The sequence below is a fragment of the Ascaphus truei genome, chromosome 2 (assembly GCF_040206685.1).
Source record: "Ascaphus truei isolate aAscTru1 chromosome 2, aAscTru1.hap1, whole genome shotgun sequence".
Lineage (NCBI taxonomy): Eukaryota > Metazoa > Chordata > Amphibia > Anura > Ascaphidae > Ascaphus > Ascaphus truei.
Window position 1 is genome coordinate 67150363 of NC_134484.1, and position 20352 is coordinate 67170714.

General features: G+C 41.9%; 1 protein-coding gene across 2 annotated transcripts in view; it reads left to right on the forward strand.

Moving 5' to 3' along the window:
- Nucleotides 1-20352, forward strand: part of NIPAL2 (NIPA like domain containing 2) — a 127451-nt gene that overhangs the window by 42752 nt on the left and 64347 nt on the right. For both annotated transcript variants that reach the window (XM_075582654.1, XM_075582653.1), the window contains 2 exons: nt 4668-4839; nt 8664-8723. In XM_075582654.1, coding sequence (XP_075438769.1) covers nt 4668-4839; nt 8664-8723 — 232 coding nt within the window. The remainder of the gene's footprint in view (nt 1-4667; nt 4840-8663; nt 8724-20352) is intronic.

Consider the following 20352-nt stretch of genomic DNA (forward strand, 5'->3'; position numbering starts at 1 on the left):
TCACCTCCAATAATATCCACATACTGTACTGTACACTTCATATGTGACACTTGAGATGTTACACCCCTCATATAGATATGCATTGGGACACTTTAACAAACAATTTTAAAAAAACGTCTGAAGATTGTAGTTGAAAGCGCAGCAAAATGTGGTGGAATCGCTAACAAAAAACAGGATAATAAAATATTAGATGAGACCCAATTTGTTATTGATGAGACGACACAAAATTAAACCATATCAAACGCATGAACAAGATTTTAATACGCAAAGCTGTGCAAGACGATCCAAAAACATATAACTAAAGATGTAAGAAAATATAACTGGGATAAGGTGAGGAAGATTATCGAAGACCAAGCTTAACGACGAAGCAGCAAATTATTATTGGGAAGAAGCAAATTATTGCACTCAAACAAGGCGATGAATCAATAATAAAAGACCGTGAACTGATAATAAAGAGATGATGATTTGTACATGAAATTGTACAAGAACACGGATGGCACAGGACATAATCCAGCATAGAGAGAGGAAACCACCAATAATGTACATGTGTCCTTCCAGAAGAATTGGCAAAGACAAAAAAATCCCTATTTTTTTAAATTTGATACGATTACATTTTGACTTTGTCCTATCTTTAATCAGGGCCTGATTTGAATGTTTTATGTTTTATACCCTCTTGCTAAGAATGTCGTAGTAATTTACAATCTTATTTTCCCGCTCAATGGGGTCACTGCAAATCCGTATCACCCTACAATATTGAGAGGACGATTTCAAGCCTAAATAATACAGATGCCATATGGTCTATGTACATATATATTCAGTGTGTCACTAGTTAAAATAAGTAATATAGTAATATGTTAGAAATTATATTGGAAAATGATTAGCTGCCTCTGCTAAAATAAATTAATCTGAAGATAAGAAGGTGTAGAAATATTTTATGTGACTTACTGTAAGAATCTATCTTGTTTTATTCATTTCCATTTGTATGAAACTTTATATGTTTGTCTGCGGAATTCAATATTATAGGATCTTGAGTTTGGAATCAAAGGTTAGTTAAATAGTAGTAAAAGACGATACAATAGAGATCAGTCTCAAATCTGATTAGGAAAATAGTTAATCACATAGTGACAGTACAAGATGGTTTTTTCTAAATCAAAGTAAATATTGCTAAATGAAGGGATATTGGTTTAAACATTGATGATTGACTAAGAAGATTGGGCTGACAGTGAGAAAAATGGGTGATTGCCATGTTAAGGAAAATGTATAAAAATTGTATTTGGATTTATAGAATTCAGAATCATTGAACACCCAAGCTTCAGATTCTTCACTCTATAACTAAATTATCTATTTTATTTATTTATAAAATGTTTTACCAGGAAGTAATACATTGAGAGCTAACTCGTTTTCAAGTATGTCCTGGGCACAGAGTTATAGAAAATACATGGTTACATTAAAAGAACAGGGTTATACAGTGAATTCATGGACAGATAGTTGGAAAATTGGGTACAGGGGATAAAGGGCTTGTGAGTTTCAGATTGAAATAGAGCAGCTTTAACATCACTTTAACATCACCAAACATCAGTGAACGGCAGCAAACGTCTCACACCCTTATGCTGCCCTTCGGCTGCGCCAAAGTCTGTCCGCCTTTGGGGCAAAGCAGACGTACTCTGGGGTGGTTGAGATTGAATCTGATTGATTTGATATGCCTGAAAACCTGATGCAACTGACTGAAATAACGCTGTAAAAGATGTGTTCTATTGTCGCTGAATACATTGAGAAAAGAAGCGGACCGTTGACTATTTGATATATATTGAAAGTTTAGACATTTATTTGCATCCATCTAATGAGCTAAATGTTCAAACCCCAGATAACACCGGGGGCATAAAAACGAAGTATGTTTTTCCTATCGTGGGTTTTCTAAAGAGACTTTTGGAAATTAAACCATCTGTAAATGTTAACCTGTTAATCAAGAAAATGAATCGCTGAAGAACTAACCTCCTGGATTAAACACCATTTTAGGATCAATACGATTGACAAAAACAGTAATGTAGTGACTCCTCACACAATAAAAACATCATCGATATAATGCCGCCAACAGGAAAGATGCTCAATAAAAAGATTGTCCACCGTGATGAATTGTTCTAAAAAAAACCACCAAAAAACCTATATACACTGGCGACACACTTTATTGAAGTGTGGCCAGTTCCGCAAGCCGGGAGATTTCCCGGCTTGCAAGTGGCAGCCCCTCGGCGTGCCGCGCGTCACCGATGCGCGGTCACGCGTCATCGGGTGCCTGCGCCCCCTGCACGCGCGTCCAGGGCTCCCCGAGGGAGCCCTGGTGTCCCGCGATGTGGGGGACGGCGGCAGGGGGTTCCGGGGGACCCGGCGGACCCGGAGAGGAGAGGGGGAAGCCGCGATCGGCGGGCCTCTCCTCCGCTGCTTCGGCGCGCGCCCGGCACCCTCCGGCGCGCGCCAGGTAACTGCTGCGGCCGAGAACGGGCAAATGCTCGAATAAACTCGGCCGCAGCAGTACAAGTTTGCATAGGATAGTGCGGCAGAGCTCCCCATGGCAGTACCCTGTATCTGCAAATAGTACTGCTGCTTAAAGGGGAAATTATTATTTTTGTACTGTTCGCAGAAGAGATGATGGGTGTTCAACCAGTGGAGGACTCCTGTGCTACCTAATTAAAAAATGTCTCGCAACCATGCCTATCCCATTGTTGAAATTGGTGTATAATGAGGATATAGCCATAGACACATATGTATATATATTGCTGCGATAATTTGTCCATTGTCTTCAAACTTGTAAAAAAAAACAATTGGCATCTTACAAGTTTGAAGGACGTTTTATGACTCGTGGTTGAAAAAATGAATTGATAAACTGTGCTATGGGCTACATAACTGCATTTGTGGCTGAAATAGCTGCATTATATGAGGGGTCAATCAGCTTTTTATTGATTTTTTTTTTATAAAACTGCACCCTCTTCCCCCCCCCTTTTTTTTTTTTTTTTTTTTTTTTTTTAAACAGACAAAGGCATGGGTCATTGATTTGCTCATCTTTCTCTTCAACTTAGTGATAACCTACAGTAGCTACACACACAGCAACCTTTCCCTGCCTATAACTAGGAATGAGGCAGGGTGAGAGAGATGAGATGAACACAACATTTGTTATAATCTCCAGGACTTTATTTACACGTGTGTGTGTTACTTCACCTCACTGGGAGGGTAATGGATGCACTCACAATTAAGTAGAAAATGAACACCTTTATCCAGAAGTACTGGATCGGGAACACCTGAAGAGGTAGTATGGAACCGAAGATTCTTTATCCCAGCTGTAGTATCGCTGCAGGATCCCTGCAGTCACCTACGGGTACTTGATACTCAGTCTCGGTCTCAATGGGACCCCATATAGGAGAGGGATCCAAGGAAAGCATACATAGTGTAATCCTATTTAATACAAATCATAAAACCCTATATATATAGGTAATGAATTAACACTACCTCTTTCTAGTTACCTAGTTGCTTATCCTACCTCTTTAGTGTTCCTGATCCAGTACTTCTGGATAAAGGTGTTAATTTTCTACTTGATTGTGAGTGCATCAATTACCCTCCCACAGAGATCAAATCCAGACATACTACTCTGTTCTCCCCCCCCCCCCTCCTCCCCTTTTTTTCTCTTTGTTTGAGCCTAGGTACAATTCCTCTCGGCTCTTGTGGGGTCGAGGACCTAATTGGCAGCATTTATTAAGGAAAGTATTATCACTGGTTAGCACCTCCCTGTATCAATTGTTGATATCCGTTATTACTATTATTGTGGTTGTGGTATAGACAATGGTGCTCATACAATCACATGTGGCTCTATGAGAAAAAGTCTCTTCTTTTAATTTCACATTAAATTTCTTGGGGTCCTGGATGAAGAAAATATCAAGTGCGCAGAAACAAAGGGGTAATAAAGTCTAGTAAATGCTGCTTGAATGCTGGTCTTAACACACAGACCTAGATATCTATGTGGAAAAAAGCATTTGGCGCAGAAACAAAGTCTCAAGGGGCATGAAAACCTATTAGACAAGAGGATATAGAGAATGCTGGTTGTGAATCACAGTACTAGGAAACAGAACTATACACTGATGTGTCTCAATGTAACTAAAAAAGAAACCGTGTAAAAAAAGTGTTAGAAAAAAACTGATTATGTGACAAATATTGAAAAATATGGAAAAAATACAAAAAAAAGTTTGTATGTCGTCTTGGTGTCTCCCACCACCACCGAGAGGCAGGATCAGTTTACAACATAGGTGACGGCGAATTTCCTTTCCAGCACAAACCAGATACCTGCTGCACTTTCCCACATTGGATTTTAAGCTTTAAGCAATAAAGTACTTTACTGGTGTGCTCCAATGACTGACTTTCGTTCTCTTTGTTACTCGCTCAAAAAATAAATGGAAGTGACCATTTTACAGCTACTGCACTGGAGCTTATAATATATGTCTGATTGATAGATGCTCTAGTTCTACTTTCACTTGCAGAACCCGTACGGCATTGAAGGTGGTTGCATATAATCTTGACATGGCATATGCTGAGTTCATAGTGCTCCAATTAGATAAATGTCATTGCATTTGTTAGCAAAAGGAAAATCGTCTCATCTTTCACGGTTTTTAACCATTGTATTTCAGAAATATACACATCTGCGAATAGCATTCCGACGAGATAATTTGCCTTATTACAAAAGCAAAGTATGGTGGTGTGGAATCCTGCTGATGGGGATCGGGGAGCTGGGAAACTTTGCAGCCTACGGTTTTGCCCCAGCTACACTTATTGCGCCATTAGGATGTGTGTCTGTTATAGGTAAGTTCTATTCACCCAGGCCTCAAGTGTCACTTATTTTGTGTGACTCCGCTCAATAGAAGTGAATCCCTGAACGTTTTTGCCTCTGTCATCTCATAGATAAGTGGAGGCTCTTTTGAAATATAGAATTGCTGCATTACAGTATAATTTTAATATATCTTTTTTTTTTTTATATATTGAGTCCTTGGACCACAACATCTGTTTCCACTAGATTTACTTATTTGAAGTTCCAACAGAAGAAACCAAAAGATACACCTCCTGAAAAAACCTTATCATGAAATGCCCGTGATAAGCCTTACTTTGTCTTTTTTTTTTCTTCCAAAAAGAATTCACTGCCTCGTATTTTTTGTTTATTTTTTACGTCTCGCGTCATCGCAATAATGAATTTTCTGTCTATTGCTGCAAATGCAAGTGTGTCTGCTAAAGTCAGTCTGAAGTAGACTTGTCAAAGAAGACAATTTAAATTATATCCAAACTACAATAAATAAGTATAATTGACATAAATATGTGTGGATCAAATAATATTTTTGTTATATTCAAGCCCCATTCCTTATCTTATGGAAGGGTGCAAGAACTCCAAAAGATGCTGGAAATCAGTGCTGCTGGGTCCCACCACAAAAATAGCAATGCTCACAAACTAATAACGTGTATTTTTAAAGAGTGATTCAATACAAGAGCCTCAACCTCTGATCTTAGAGTTAGACAATACCTTCTCTTATAAAAGATGATGGCATTTCTGTAGCGTTTTGAGCTCCTTTAGTCAGAAACGAAGGTGTTCTCTCCTCCTGCAATGTACACTCTTATCAGTTGGCCCGTTCCTTCTTTATGCTAACCCTGCTCACACAATGTAGGAACCTATTCAGTTGTGTTAAAGCTCGTATCCTACTTGGTCTCACAGCTAAAAGCATCACTGCTGCTTTAACACTTCTCCTGATTTATCTGATATGCCTCAGAACAGGGTCAGCAGCTCAATTTCTCAGTATTGAGTGATGTAAATATTATGTATTGGGTTGTTCCATCGCTATGGAAGCTGAGGTTGACCAGTATAGATGTGCTAACGATTTGATAGTGCTGATATAATGCACTAATTTATCTGGTCCTTTTTTTTTTTTTTTTTTAATCTTTTAATGCATATTACTTTTCTGTTTTACTTTCCCAGCCAGACAGCTTAGTTGCTTTTGAGATGTTGCTTAGATACCAATTTTTTTCAAATGGACATGCTATCAGGCCAACTGCTTTATGTGATATGTGTAAACATTTACGCCAATGTTTGCTAAGTGGTGCTACTCCATAACACGGCACCTGACTCTTCTAGCCTATTTCCGGACACGTCTCATTCTCTGTTCTTTTTGAAAGGGTTACAGGATGTCTTCCCAGTGCTGTAATGTGTCTCTCTTGTGACAAAGCATCACTTATTAAATATGGACCTTTGTCCGTTCACTGTGGGGCAAATTAATATGTAAGGTGCAAGACACTTTTCTTTTTATATATTGCATGCAACACTCCCTGTGTTGCAGGAACCAATTATTACATTTCAAGCTGCTAGGGGCGGATCCTCGTACCTACATTTTACAGTGTACAATGCTGTGAACATCTTTTCTCTTTTTTTTTGTATGTATGAAACAAAACATTCTTGCATTTGCTCAGGCAGCCTGGCATGAATATCTGCAACTTGGAGAAACATTCACTGTTTTAGTGGCTGGCTGTAAAAAGCAGCATTCTGCGCTGATCAACTTTATTTTACTTTAATGGATATCATTCCCTTTCCAACGCTATTTGTTTTTCTTTTTAAAATCTGATGTTCCATTCAGGGGATGCAGTATAAGTGTTTTCAAATACTAAGTGTCGGGGGGGGGGGGGGGCAGGACATGCTCAGGGGAAGAGATGCTAACATTATGGCTGTAATTCTAAATAGTCTGTTCTTGGCAGAAAATCTCCATTAACATCAATGGAGATTTTCAGTTACACTCACATAGGCTTCGAAGGGGAGGGGATCGTTGCTTTAAACAGTCGGTCTCACACTGCAGGCAAGAAATATATATCTTTCATCTGTATATTCAGCTTCAGTCTCCGTTACAGGAGAAAAAATAATACATTTCTATTTTCTTTGGGTGTCATTTATTTCGTATTGTATTAGTTAATTATTCTTTGTACCCTTCAATCTTCTTTTTTTTTAAATGATGGCAACATAAATAGTTCACAGTGCAACAAAAGAAAAATAGCATGTGGTATGTATGGACTGTATTTGTCACGGGAGAGGCTACTGCAGAATAGGGTCCAGTAGCTGGAACAGCAGGGCAGGTAGAGAAGACTAAGTCGGGGTCACAAGCAGGGATCAAGGCGGACGGCAAAGGTTCGTAGTTGAGGTCACACGCATAAGTCCGGGGCAGGCAGCAAGAGTTCGTAGTCTGGGTCCAATGCAGAAGTCCGGGGCAATCGGCAAGATATGTAGTCTGGGTCATGAGCAGGTCGGGGAACAGGAACCAGAACCGGTACAGGTAAGGACCTATATAAACAGGCAGGGGAGGGAAAGAAAGGGGATTTTTATTCTGTACTGTACGTGTAATGCTTGGTTGAGCAAAGGGACAGGTGCAGGTGATCGGGAAAAGCAGGCAGAGGAGCAGTCTTGGAGGCTGAGAGGGAGAACTGCCGGATGGGAGCAGGAACAACCAGATCCTGTCAGTGATGTCCCCGACAGTATTATAGTGTTCTCACAACAGATGGGTAAAGATCATAAAATCCTTCTGAAGCATTTGGTTACCTTGGAAACAGAAAAGGAGGTTTCGCTAAAGCCTCACTGCTACAAACCCAGTGCAAAAGAATTGTACTTGGGTTATTAAAAGAAAAAAACACAATACTGTCAATGGCCTTTCCTTTTCGTGGATAAATCTGATGCTATTTTTTACTCCAGTTTTGCATCCAGGAGGCTTTAATAAATAACCCCCTTAAAGTTTAATAAACTAATGTTAAAATACGTTTTAAAGAGGCAATAGGTATCTGCAGTATTAAATATGCTACTGCCATTGTTTTTATAGAGGGGCTTGCCGCTGTAAAATGAATGGCCAGGAAGTATTAAGGCACTAGAAAGTATTGTGTATTTTTTCCCAAGCAGTGTAGTTATATTTTTGTGTATAGCCAAGCTTACTAAAAGTAAAATACAAATGATTTTTAGTTCAGACCTCTAATTCTCCCTTCCCTGGTCACAAGAGTGTGTGCTATCTTAGCCGTATACAGGCATACCCCGCATTAAGGACACTCACTTTAAGTACACTCGCGAGTAAGTACATTTCGCTCAATAGGCAAACGGCAGCTCGCGCATGCGCCTGTCAGCACGTCCTGAACAGCAATACCGCTCCCTACCTGTACCGAAGCTGTGCGCAAGCGGGGAGACTATAGAGCCTGTTACAAATGCGTTATTTACATCAGTTCTGCACGTATATGAGGATTGCAGTACAGTACATGCATCGATAAGTGGAAAAAGGGAGTGCTTCACTTTAAGTACATTTTCACTTTACATACATGCTCCGGTCCCATTGCGTACGTTAATGCGGGGTATGCCTGTACATCTTTATCACAAATGCTTTTACTGTATGCTGCAATTTCTCTGATACAAAGCGGTCAGGTTTATGTGTCTTTATTGTAAGTTTGTTTTATTTATACTTGTTCTCTTAATGGTTACATTATTATTCAGCGACTGGTTGCTTGTGGTTTTCTGTCATAGTTGCTACAAGTGCTTCATTTGTTGCTGGGGAAAGAATGGCATGAGCGTGCAAACAATTTTAACTTGATGCGCATCCTTTAATGCAGTCTCTTTATTTTCATAGGTAGTGCCGCCATTTCTGTTGTGTTCCTGAAAGAAACTTTGAGGGCGTCTGACTTACTAGGTAAGCAAAGCGTTATTTGGAATGGATGATTCATCTATATGTAGTGAGGTTCCCTTACCCTGCTGTCTCTGTCGGGGAACCGCTCCGATGCTCTCTGGCGCTCTGTGGCAGGTGGAGGCCATTTTTAAAGGGCATTGCGCATGCGCAGGACGCTAGTGCAGCAGCAATCTTGCAGGTGGTGCCGCGGAGTGCATTGCGCATGCGTAGGACATGGCAAATGCGGCAACCATCTTGAAGGTGGCACTGCGAGGACAATGTGCATGCGCGAAGGCCAGGAACCGGAAGGGAAGAGGAGGATATTCTCTGCGGGACTAGAGCCCGCGAGTCAGTCGCGTGGGAGCCAGGACAGGAGTAGGTAGTGTCCAGGGAGCACGTGGCTTCCTGGGCTAGGTCTAGATACTGCCCCTTAGGCCCCAGATAGGCCCTGAGCCAACCATAGCCCCGTATTGTAGGGAAGGCCCCAGATAGGGACCCTCCTCACATTTATCAGTACTGCTGCGCCGTGGGCGGACGTACACGCGGCAGACTGCGGCATGGAACCAGGCTGCAAGTGTTCAGAGACATTGTGTGAGACACTCCAGCTGGAACTCACCCCACGAGGAGAATCGAGACCCTTAGGAGAGAGGGTAATTGTTGTCGGAGGCCCCGCTTTGTGGGACCTACTCCAACGCGCACCTACACGCTGCCCCTGGGTTCTGGAGTACACAGGCAGGTACCCAATATGCACCTCACATTTGGGTGGGATTGCTGGAACAGACACCAGGGGTTATTGGTGCCACCGAACCCTCAGTACTTTGGGGACACCACTCAGTGTTTAGGGTCACGGCCTTATATTGTTGCGGCCTAGTAGTGTGTGTGTGTGTGTGTGTGTGTGTGTTATATATTGTGTACAGTAAAGCTCAGTTATATATATATATATATAATTGATGTAATTATGTGGTTATTTTCACCCTCATATGTTTATAATTTATGGGTAACCACTTTAATAATTATTCATTATTTATCTGATAATTAGTAATATTATGTGTAAGTATTATTTATGATTGCATGTGCCTTCCCAATCACTGTTTATGACATGTTAGGTTTTGCATTTTGGGCTAATACCTATAGCTTTTATATGCATTACAATTGACTTCTAATTGGGTCTGTATACATTTATCCAGAGGTTTCTTCATCAGATGTAGAGCTAAATCTGTGTGACTCCTCTGACCGACTTTGCAAACCTTGCAAAATTGGAACTTTTTGTTTGCGAAAAAAAGTCACAAATTATGCTCTGTCACAGTACTGTCCAAATTCACCAAGCATTGCATTTAATGATGCACCCACGCACCTGACCTATGAGTTGTGCTGGTGAGGAGAAAATTCTTTGCTGAAACGGTTGCAAATTGGGATTCGGCTGCGATTCATTAGTGACACAGCAAATTGATGGTGGAAATGTGTGGTTTCTGAGAAACGTTTAGCCCTTAAAAGTTCCACGAACTGGTTCATCCACAAAATAATTTGGGAAAGTTTTATCCATCTCTAGTGAAAAGATAGAGACCTCTGCAGTCTCAAGTTTATACACAAGAAAAAGTTGCGTGATTTCATATGTTGGTATATTTAACACTAACAATGTGTATTTTCCTTTCTTGGTCCGATTGGGCTACTGGCACTGTTTATGGATTTAAATTTTTCTTAAGGTGCTGGAGCTTTAAAAAGTAGGTGGGGTAAGGGGGGGGGGGGGGGTAAATCTGATGCAATGATGCATATAACTCAGTCTCTCTTTCTCTCTCCTGTTAGAAATAGCGGTTTCAATGTGTGCAAATGTTTGTCAACAAGTCAAGTCATGTATTCACAGGCTTCAGACTTCTACTGCCCTGATTTTGAATGAAGGGGAATTTCGTTTTTTATTTTTTTTTTATTTTTTTTTACAGGTTCTGCCTATTCATTTATTGATTATTATTATTATTATTATTATTATTATTTAACTAACCACAAACAGATTCATAGTGTCATCCTAATCAGCAATTCATGACATTTGATGCAATATAAATCCGTTTTTTGGATTGGAAATAAACTGTTCGGTTTTCCCCGTTCCCCTGCGTCTGCCTGGAGTTCTGATTTGTTTATTTGCTGGGTTCCCACACTGATGTAGATTAGTAGGGTCATCCTTAACCAGAATTCAGATGGCATGCACATGTTTTGAAGAATGTAAACCCCTACTTTAGCTTTATTTTCCATTACTTATTCCAAAAATGACTGAGCATTTACTTGGAAGCAATGCTATATTTTTATTTGTTTTTGTATTCCTTTTAAACCAAACTGAGAAAAATTAACGAGATGTTTGCCATATGTATGTCCTTATACACAGTGTATATTGGCTAGGATTTTAGGAGGCCTAGGAACTAAACTCAGTAGTTCAGCCCCCTCCCCCCCTTTCTATATGGTAGCAGCCATAGATGCCAGTTCCAATCATTGAAAGTGCATTTCGATCTTAAGAGGTTCAGCGAATGTATTTATTATAAAATGTTTTACCAGGAAGTAATACATTGAGAATTACCGCTCGTTTTCAAGTATGTCCTGGACACAGACTTTTGATGACAATACTTGATTACATTAAATGAACAGGGTTATACATTATATAAAGACTTTGCATGAATAGTTAAAGATAATGTATGTTATGGGTGTATGTAACTGTTACAAACCAGATTAAAATGTGACACAGGTGGCGGTTTTGAGAGTAGCTTGTTCTAGTTGTCGGGTGCTCCGGAAGAGGATTATTACTAGAAAGACGTGGTCAAATTTAAAGTGGTTGCTTAAAGACCTTAGTAGTCATTCGTACAAAGTTTATCTGATCTGAACAGGCAATCCCTGCAGAAAGATTTGTTGATTCTGAACCCAGGGTCTGGCTGGCATATTTTAGCTCTCACACTATACATAGAAGCACATGTAATGCACGCATACACATGCGAACGCACAATAAACATACACACCAGATTGGTGACGGCGATGCTACCCGTGACGTTTCCGTCGCTGTAGCAGAAGTTGCACACTGGTGGGCGATATCGCTGGCGGCAAGGGGCTATGTGATTGGCTGCTGCCAGTCATGTGGTGCGGCTGTCTCTGGAAATCTCATTCTTTTGACTACAGCGATTTTTGTTGCTGTGACATCACTGTCTCGCCCACTATGGGTGGTCGCTACGGACTACATTAAGTTGCTTTTTGGCTGGTCGCTGTAGCCAGTACTATAAACGCAGCTATACACACCATATACACACCATATACACATGTGCACACATCAGATACACATGCCACACACGATAACAGACCAAATACACACACCAGATGCATGCAGCATGATCAAACACTGTGACCCAATCACACGTGCACCATGCACACCACATGCACACCCCATGCATGCTATAGATATACTTTATGCACAAGATACGTACAGATGTACTGTAACACATTTTTTTGCATCCAATGGCATGTTGCAGCAGGTGAAATAACACGTTAGTCCTGCTGCACACACCAGCAGGGATAATAACGTATGTACATCTGTACACACACCACACGTGAAATGAGTCCGCAGTGACACCAGCACCCGGTTCCCCACAAGGTGCCTTAGACTTCTCATCAATATGGTTCTTATGGAAATTCTTTCGGGAAGGGTGGGATGTGAGTCATTTACATATACTTTGCTTATCTGCCAGCTGTCTAAGTTGTTCTTCTTTTTGAGCCCAGGGGTCTCTCCCTATATTATTTGACGGGAAGTTTGAGGGGATCTATAGAACTTGAGACTCTACTTAAACTGATCTCTTTCCCAACCCTATCCCCCCTCTGAATCTGCCATTTTGAGTATTATCCGCAGCTAAAAGGAACTCAACAATCCAAGACTGATTCGCATTTTGTCAAAAAGTCACCCATCTCTAGCTCTTCTCTTTGGGTGCTGTGTGCCTATTCTGTGCCAAGTCACTGTTCAGTGTAGTTTGCAGTGCTGGAGGTTGTCGCTCTGGTGAGCACATGGCTCACTTCCTGGTTGCGTTCAGATTGCGGGCTCTCACGAGGGACATACGTCTGCCCAACGCGTTTCATAACAGCAAGTTACTTCATTAAGTGATGATGTTTCGAGTCCTGTACTTAAATAGGTCTACATCAGAACAATACACCAATTAAGTAATAATGGTGCCATTACATTTGCCTTAAATGCTAAAATGAAGCATGGTGTAATAAGATTCACAAATAAAACCTATTTCAAGACTACATACAAGCGCAGAGATGATTAAAACCAAAGAATACTGTATAGCGGTCAAGCGGGCGATACCATTCATCTTGAAGCATTTTCAAATCGTTCATCACTCATTATGACATCACACTTTCATACGGATTTCAGCGTCCCGTATTCTAAAAATCGTAAATGTGGTTACCCTATACAAGAGTAAATCACATAATAAAACATTATTGGAAATGATTTGCAATAGAGATAAATAAGGGATGAGGGTATTTTGGACAAATATATGCATAGGAAGAGTTTTGAAAGTGGGCTTAGGCAGGGCACAGATCGTATATAATAGAATGTGGTCAAGTTAATGGTATAATAACATATTGCCAAAAGGTAATAGTGGTAATCCTGGTAAAATAGCTTCAGGGATAACAAAGAAAGAGCTGTATAGAACGATAATTGAATGACTATAAAGCTGATCTAAATTCAAGTAAAACAGTAGACATTAAAAAAGATGTAGAGTGGGGTATATAGATTATAAAAATGCTGCTACGGTATATCGATGTCCAGGTTTAGACCAATGGAGCTGCAGAGTTTTTAATCCATGAATCCAAAATGATTCTGAGTTGGAGTAACCGGTTCCCACCATTGTTGTCCATTGTAACATGATCAGTTCCTTTTGTCACTAGACCAGTGACATCTCTAATATGAAATTCTGCAAAGTGCTTTGATAAAGCATGTGGAATAAAACCAGCCCAGATGTTTCAGCTGTGCTCAAGGAATCCTGGTTTTTAGAGAGCTTTATGTGTGTCCCACATAGTTTGTCACGTGGACATTTTATAAGATAAATCACAAACGTGTATTGCAGTTAATCATTTCTTTGATATTGCAGACTGTTTGTTTGTCGATGAACACGTCATACTAAATGTACATAAATGTACATGTTAGGCTATGGCCCCAGTGCGTGCGACGGGGTGCCTGGCGGCACTAGTTCTGTGCATCAGTGCGATCTGGTGGACTCCAGGCAACTCGCAATGTGGAGGCGTGGTGGGTGTGCAGCCATGATGTCACGCAGCAGGTTCGCCCTCATTGGCTGAACAACCGCCGTGACGTGGCAAATGGTCGGCCGTCGTGCCAAAAGCCAAATCTCTTGTCTGTTGGCAAAGGCGGTCACGCAATGCGCTTCCTGCAGGCGCGCGTAGGTAGTAACTGGGGCTGGCCCAATCGAAGACCGTACTGTGTGTGCGTTGCGCATGCCGCAGCGTTCACAGCCGCGAGCAGTGGGGACTCCGCCTTATACACCACTTTAGACCACATTTAAAACCTCTTTTAGGTTTCGTATTAAGTCATTTATGTATTTTTTTAAATTGTCGGAGCTGGTTTTGGAGATTCTGGTTTCTCTTGATGATCATACTTGGCTCCTTAGGTAAAGCGGATCCCAGAATGGGATCTGAACATAAGATGTTCCAAAGTTTCTTCATTAGCTTCGTAAATTTTGGGGCTGCAGGGTTATACCAATTACAGTAGGAAATTAACATAATCACTATTTTCAGAGTTTTTCGATCGGTCGCTTTCTCTAGAGGCTTGTTGATGATGGGGGCTTCATAGTTTCTATTGAGAAACCTTTTTCTGAGTTTTATTGACCGAGTGTTGGAGTAATTGTGCTTGGAATAGTTCCTACGAAAGCGCTGAAATTTACCAAAAGGAATATTGCTGATCCATTTTTGGTGATTTGCTTCTTGCATCAAGGAACCCATTACACTCTACCGATTTCCTATAGGTTTTGGTGTGAAGGGTCCCTTCCTCAATTAATAGAAAAAAGTCTAAGAACAACTCTGATCTCTACTACTTGTGGACATTTAGACAAGAGGGTATTTAATCCATAGCCACATGTATCCAACGTTTCAGGGCCTCTTCATAAGGGAGGTGCATACTGTATATATCTAGATCTCTTATGCGTATGTGTCTACACACACCATTATCAGCACACTGCAAATGCCCCCTGTCCTCCAAGCCAGCCCACCCCTATCTGCCCCAGTTAGGAGGTTATGTTCTACAATTGTCAATGAATAACATGGCTGAAAGATCAAATATGATAGTACAGTATGGAAGTAATTGTTTCAAGTTGGAAGGGAAAAACTATTCGGAATAACTTTGTCAGTTCCTATAATTCAAGCTTTTCCTTTGAGATGGGTGTAAACATTCCAGATTTATTATCTTATAAATATTTCGCTGGCCACATATTAACTACGTAGTAAATACTTTTCTTCAGGCATTAAACGGTTTGTCCCACATCACAGGCCAAAGTAAATACTAGAAATAAACAACTTGCCAGTGTAATTTGGTTTCCTTAGAAATATTCAATTACCCTTAAAGTAAACATTTTACATATTTATGATCTGTTAAAATATATTTTCTTACTCTTGTGGTCCACTGAATTTATGCTTGTTTATTTGTTTAACTTAAACTTGGATTAGAGAAAATTGTTGCTTCAAACGAACATGGTCATAACAAAATACAGTACTGACAGTTAAAACTGCTCCTCTGCACTTTTATTACTACGAAGAAAGTGGGAGAAATACAATCTTTATTCTACGTAGAGCCTTATTTTGTGTTGTCAAGACAAGGTTGAGATGAAGCTTGGTTGTCATCTTGACCATGAGAATATTTGTAATAAAGCAGGGAAAGATGCCCACTCTTGATGTGGTAAAAATCTGAGATCTCACATGCAAGTAACTTCTATATTTTGAAGCTTGCGATTGCTGAATTACTCAATACGCCTTAACAGAAGCTTTCCCCACCCATCACCATACTGTAATAACCAGTCAGACATGTATTTGGATGAAAACTGCCACAGGATTTTTTTAAAAACCAACATAGTACTTGCCTTCCATAACCATTGAACACATTTTAACATTGGGCAGCCACTGGGTTCAAGGCCAGTGGGCATGTATCAACTTTATTAACAGAAAGGTTAATGCAACCCAAGCCACAAAGCTAAAGGCATTGCGCCATAGGCCATATATGGCCAACAAAACCCCATCAGCTTTTAACCTCCTACAACTGGCCAGGACATCCCGCCACTGTGACAACATCATTATACATGCATTATATTTATATCATGTTTTTATACATAATATATGTAACCGCTTCACTTTTAGCTCTCAGACTTTCACACTGCTTCCCTGAAAGCATTTTATAATATATATATATTAAATATATATAATGTTTCCCTGCGTGCAATGGTGTTTCCAATTTGGATTTTCGTTATATATATGTAGCCAGGTCTCCTCTGGCTGTCAGCACCCCCCTCCCCTCGAGCACGACGCGGGTACCGCCGAGTCCCAAGGCGGCCCCGCAAGCCAATCGCGCGGGTGAGGGCGGTCAGGTCCCGGCTCGGGGGTTGCCGGGGATGCGTGCGGCCGGTTGCAAAGGCCGCACGCGCGTCACAGGGTTCCCGGCGCTCCCGGAGCCGGGCGGCGAGGGCGCCGCCATTTCGCAATAGCTCGCGCATGCGCAGTGATAGGCGCCGGGGAGACTCCAAACAGATCGCGCATGCGCAGAGAGTCGCGCGAGTGTAGGGAAAACACTGAGGCAGCCCCAGATAGCCTGCGCATGTGCAGGAAAGCGCATAGAAAGCCCGCGAAGCCCTAGCCTACCAGGGAAGGCTCTGAGCAGGGACTACGAGTCCCATGAGCCTCTGCATGCACCACGTGATGCCAGGGAGCCAATAGGGCTTAGGATGACTTGCCAGAGGAGAAGAGATACATTGTTTGGGCTGCAGCTACGCAGTCAGTTGGAGTCAGGGAGCTGTGAGGGAAGCAAGGGTGCGGGGAGTGAGTGCAGCTCCTGCACCCAGATAGGTACCCACACCCCAGGTAGGCCCCAAATCCCCATTAAGTTAGTGGGTTTGGAAAGGGGCTATAGTGGTTCTAGTCACCTTGAGGTAGGGCTAGGGGTAGGATGCCTGAAGGGATATTCTGTTAACGAGGTCAGGAATTCTGGAGAGGATCTGCACTAGGCTAGCCAACAGTAGGTAGACGCCCAAGATAGGCACCTTGTTGCTCAGTGCTTTGGCTGCGAGCATCCAGTGGGTCTCAGCTTGTTGCTGCAGGCACTGGGAAGAGTTAAGGGGGTGGGACAGGTTATTAACCCCTGTAGATCCCTAGGAGTTTCCCCCAAAGCCATTACAGGTTGCTGTGCTGTAGGGACGGCCTATAGTATAGCGCGTGTCACGTAGTGCTGTAGAGACAGGTCCTATGTTAGGGATCCTGTCACAGTAGGGTAGATTAGCTAGGGATACAGCGGACGCTGCGGTTCCTGCTAAGAGGTTCGGATCCAAGTTGGGGTCCGCAGAGACTGTTTCCAGGTTGGGATCGCCCCTGGCGGTCCGCGTGCAAGGAGGCCGGGTGGGGATCAGATGACGCCATCTTACGACTGATCCTTTGTGAAGACCTTGCAGGCCCGAGTGCAGGAGCACTCGGCAGGTACTCTATACGTGCACCAACAAAGATCATAACATTCTGTGAACACATAGTGGCAGCGCTGACCACGGGACAAAGGGGGTTGGGCTGTGGGAACTGTGGGGATGTTATATCGTGGTGATGTTATGAGTCAATCAATTATGATGTATTGTTATCGTTAATTCATTCAGTAAATCTGTTATCCATAATACTGGTGTATGTGGTTTCTGGGTGGGTTCCTATGTTAGGGTCATTCTACATTTCCATAGAATCCTACATAGGTGGAGGCGCTGAAACCGAGACCATTCCAGAGGATTCACCCCAGGCTCTCACTAGCGGAGGCTCAGGCCTCCTGTGAGCCTGCAGGTATATGCACCACACCTGGTAACACTATATGTTCTACGCACCCACATCAGATCTGCGATTGGGTGGGGTGGAATACCCGTTACATATATATATATTATTATATATAATAATATGTGTGTGTGTATACACATATACACATATACACACACACATATATATACACACACACACACACATATATACACATATATACGCACACGCACACACGCATGCCCCGGTTTAAGGACACTTATTTTAACTACACTCGCGAGTAAGGACATATTTTCAATAGCACCATACCCCTGTGTCCATACGTTCGCTTCGCGAGTACGGACACTTAATCTGCCCTACAGACCGCCGTATTAGTGACGCGCTGATTCCCCTCATCCAATAGGCAAACGGCAGCTCTCATATGCGCCTGTCAGCATGTCCTGAACAGCAATACCGGCTCCCTACCTGTACCGAACCATCGATAAGTGGGGAAAAGGGAATGCTTCTTTTAAGTACATTTTCACTTTACATACATGCTCTGGACCCATTGCGTACATTAATGTGGGGTATGTCTGTACTGAGGGCTCAAAAGTCGTTATATATATATATATATATATATATATATATATAGTGAATATTTTACCATCAGTGGTGATGATAAAAATAAAGACTGTACTCCGTAGTAATGTCCATAAAAACTGTATTCAGCAATTGTGTGTGTGTGTGTGTGTGTGTGTGTGTGTGTGTGTGTGTGTGTGTGTGTGTGTGTGTGTGTGTGTGTGTGTGTGTGTGTGTGTGTGTGAACCAGGGGGATCCTGATAACAAATTGAGACAGCACACCGCAGATGTAGAAAAGACCAGTACATACTCAGTACATACAGTCCCTTGAGTTACTAGGGACGCGATAGGGTTGCCATGCGGAGTTGTGCATGCGCGGCATATCACGCGCGGCGCTCAACACACAATAGTAGCGGTGATTTGTGCACACCCCTTTTGGGTTGCTAGGCATAGATAGCCACATGACGCATCTAGACTGCGCCCGTAGCCTCCTATGTCACCATAGACGCGATGGGGTTGCCATGCGTGGTTGCGCATGTGCGGCCTTTCAGTGCGCTATTGGTAATGAGTAAGAAATACGGCGATTTTGTGCATGCCCTCATGGGCTGTCAGGCACGTTTTTGGACGGCTATGTGACACACCAGTAGTCATGCTTGCACAGTTGATGTTGATACCACATTAGGTGAGCTGATTGGTTTATCCTAGTATCAGTGCTGTGTATTGGTTTATCTCCTGTGGGCTGTACCTGGGAAGTTGATTTGTGCATTTTTAATTAAATTCAGGTGTATTCTCACATGGGGATGTGGGTATATATGGGTGTTCGGATCAGTCATTTGTGCACTGCCCTGAGGAAGGTCCCTCAACGAGGACCAAAATGTTGGCTGCCTGGTGTTCTTAATACACTTTCTTTTCTACATCTGCGGTGTGCTGTCTCAATTTGTTATCAGGATCCCCCTAGTTTCTACACACTTATTTCTACGCTATGGGACAAGCATATGCCTTCTACATAAACGTGAGTGCTAACTGCCATACCAATGACATATATCTATATCTATCACATGCACTATATAGGGAAGACTGTACATATTACCACGCTCCGCCCTATAGAAGTTTGCTGCTTGTAAAAAGAAAGGCCTTACATATAGAAAAACTAATGATTCCTGCGCTCCTACCAATTAGGCTAAAAAGCATTAGAAGCCTGCAGCCCCAAATTTGCAGGTACCTACCCTGAATATATGTAATTATTGTCCCATGGACCGGTGAAAAATGTGAGAGAGCCCTGAAGGGGTTAAACAAAGCATATGCTTTTGAGTATAGTGCAATTAAAAGCTGGCCAAAGCCGGTATCATAGTTACCTTACTATAGAGTAAACTGTGAATGCACAAATTCCCTGGTGTGAATATAATAAAACTTACACATTATATGTGTATTTCAATATTATATGTGTAAGTGTTATTATGTTCACACCAGGGAATGTGTGCACTCACAGTTTACCTCTATATATTACACCTACAAAGGTTTACACATCACACTTTGTGTGAATTAAATCATTTACAGCTTTATCACATCAACACGTGTGTTTTGTGTGTGTGATTTCGATGGAAGAGAACCGGAGACAAAAAGCAGATGCTATTTGGTGTCTCAAAAAGCTTCTATTTTGTCACAGACTTCGCTATCGTGACAAAAAAATGAAGATGCCAGGTATACTGTATATTTAAAAGCAATATATACCGCACCTGTCATAATCAAGATCAATTATAATAATCCCATAGTGGCCATGAAGGCATGCACCACCCCTAATATCCCCAACAGACATACAGTTTTCTCCCTTTCTAGGAATGGCAAATAGCCCTATAAGCCCATGGTGGCTAATAGGGCTGTTGGCCAATATACAGTAAGCACTACACAAAACTCTCGATATAAATGCAATATCAATTCAGTAGCAGCAGCCTGTCTATCCACTGCTGGATGAAAGCCTCCCCTATGATCTTCCAGGTAAGGTGGCTGCAAGCCTTGATTAGCCATGTTGCTCAAACAACTTTTCTGACTTCATACTCCCATCTTCGTTGTC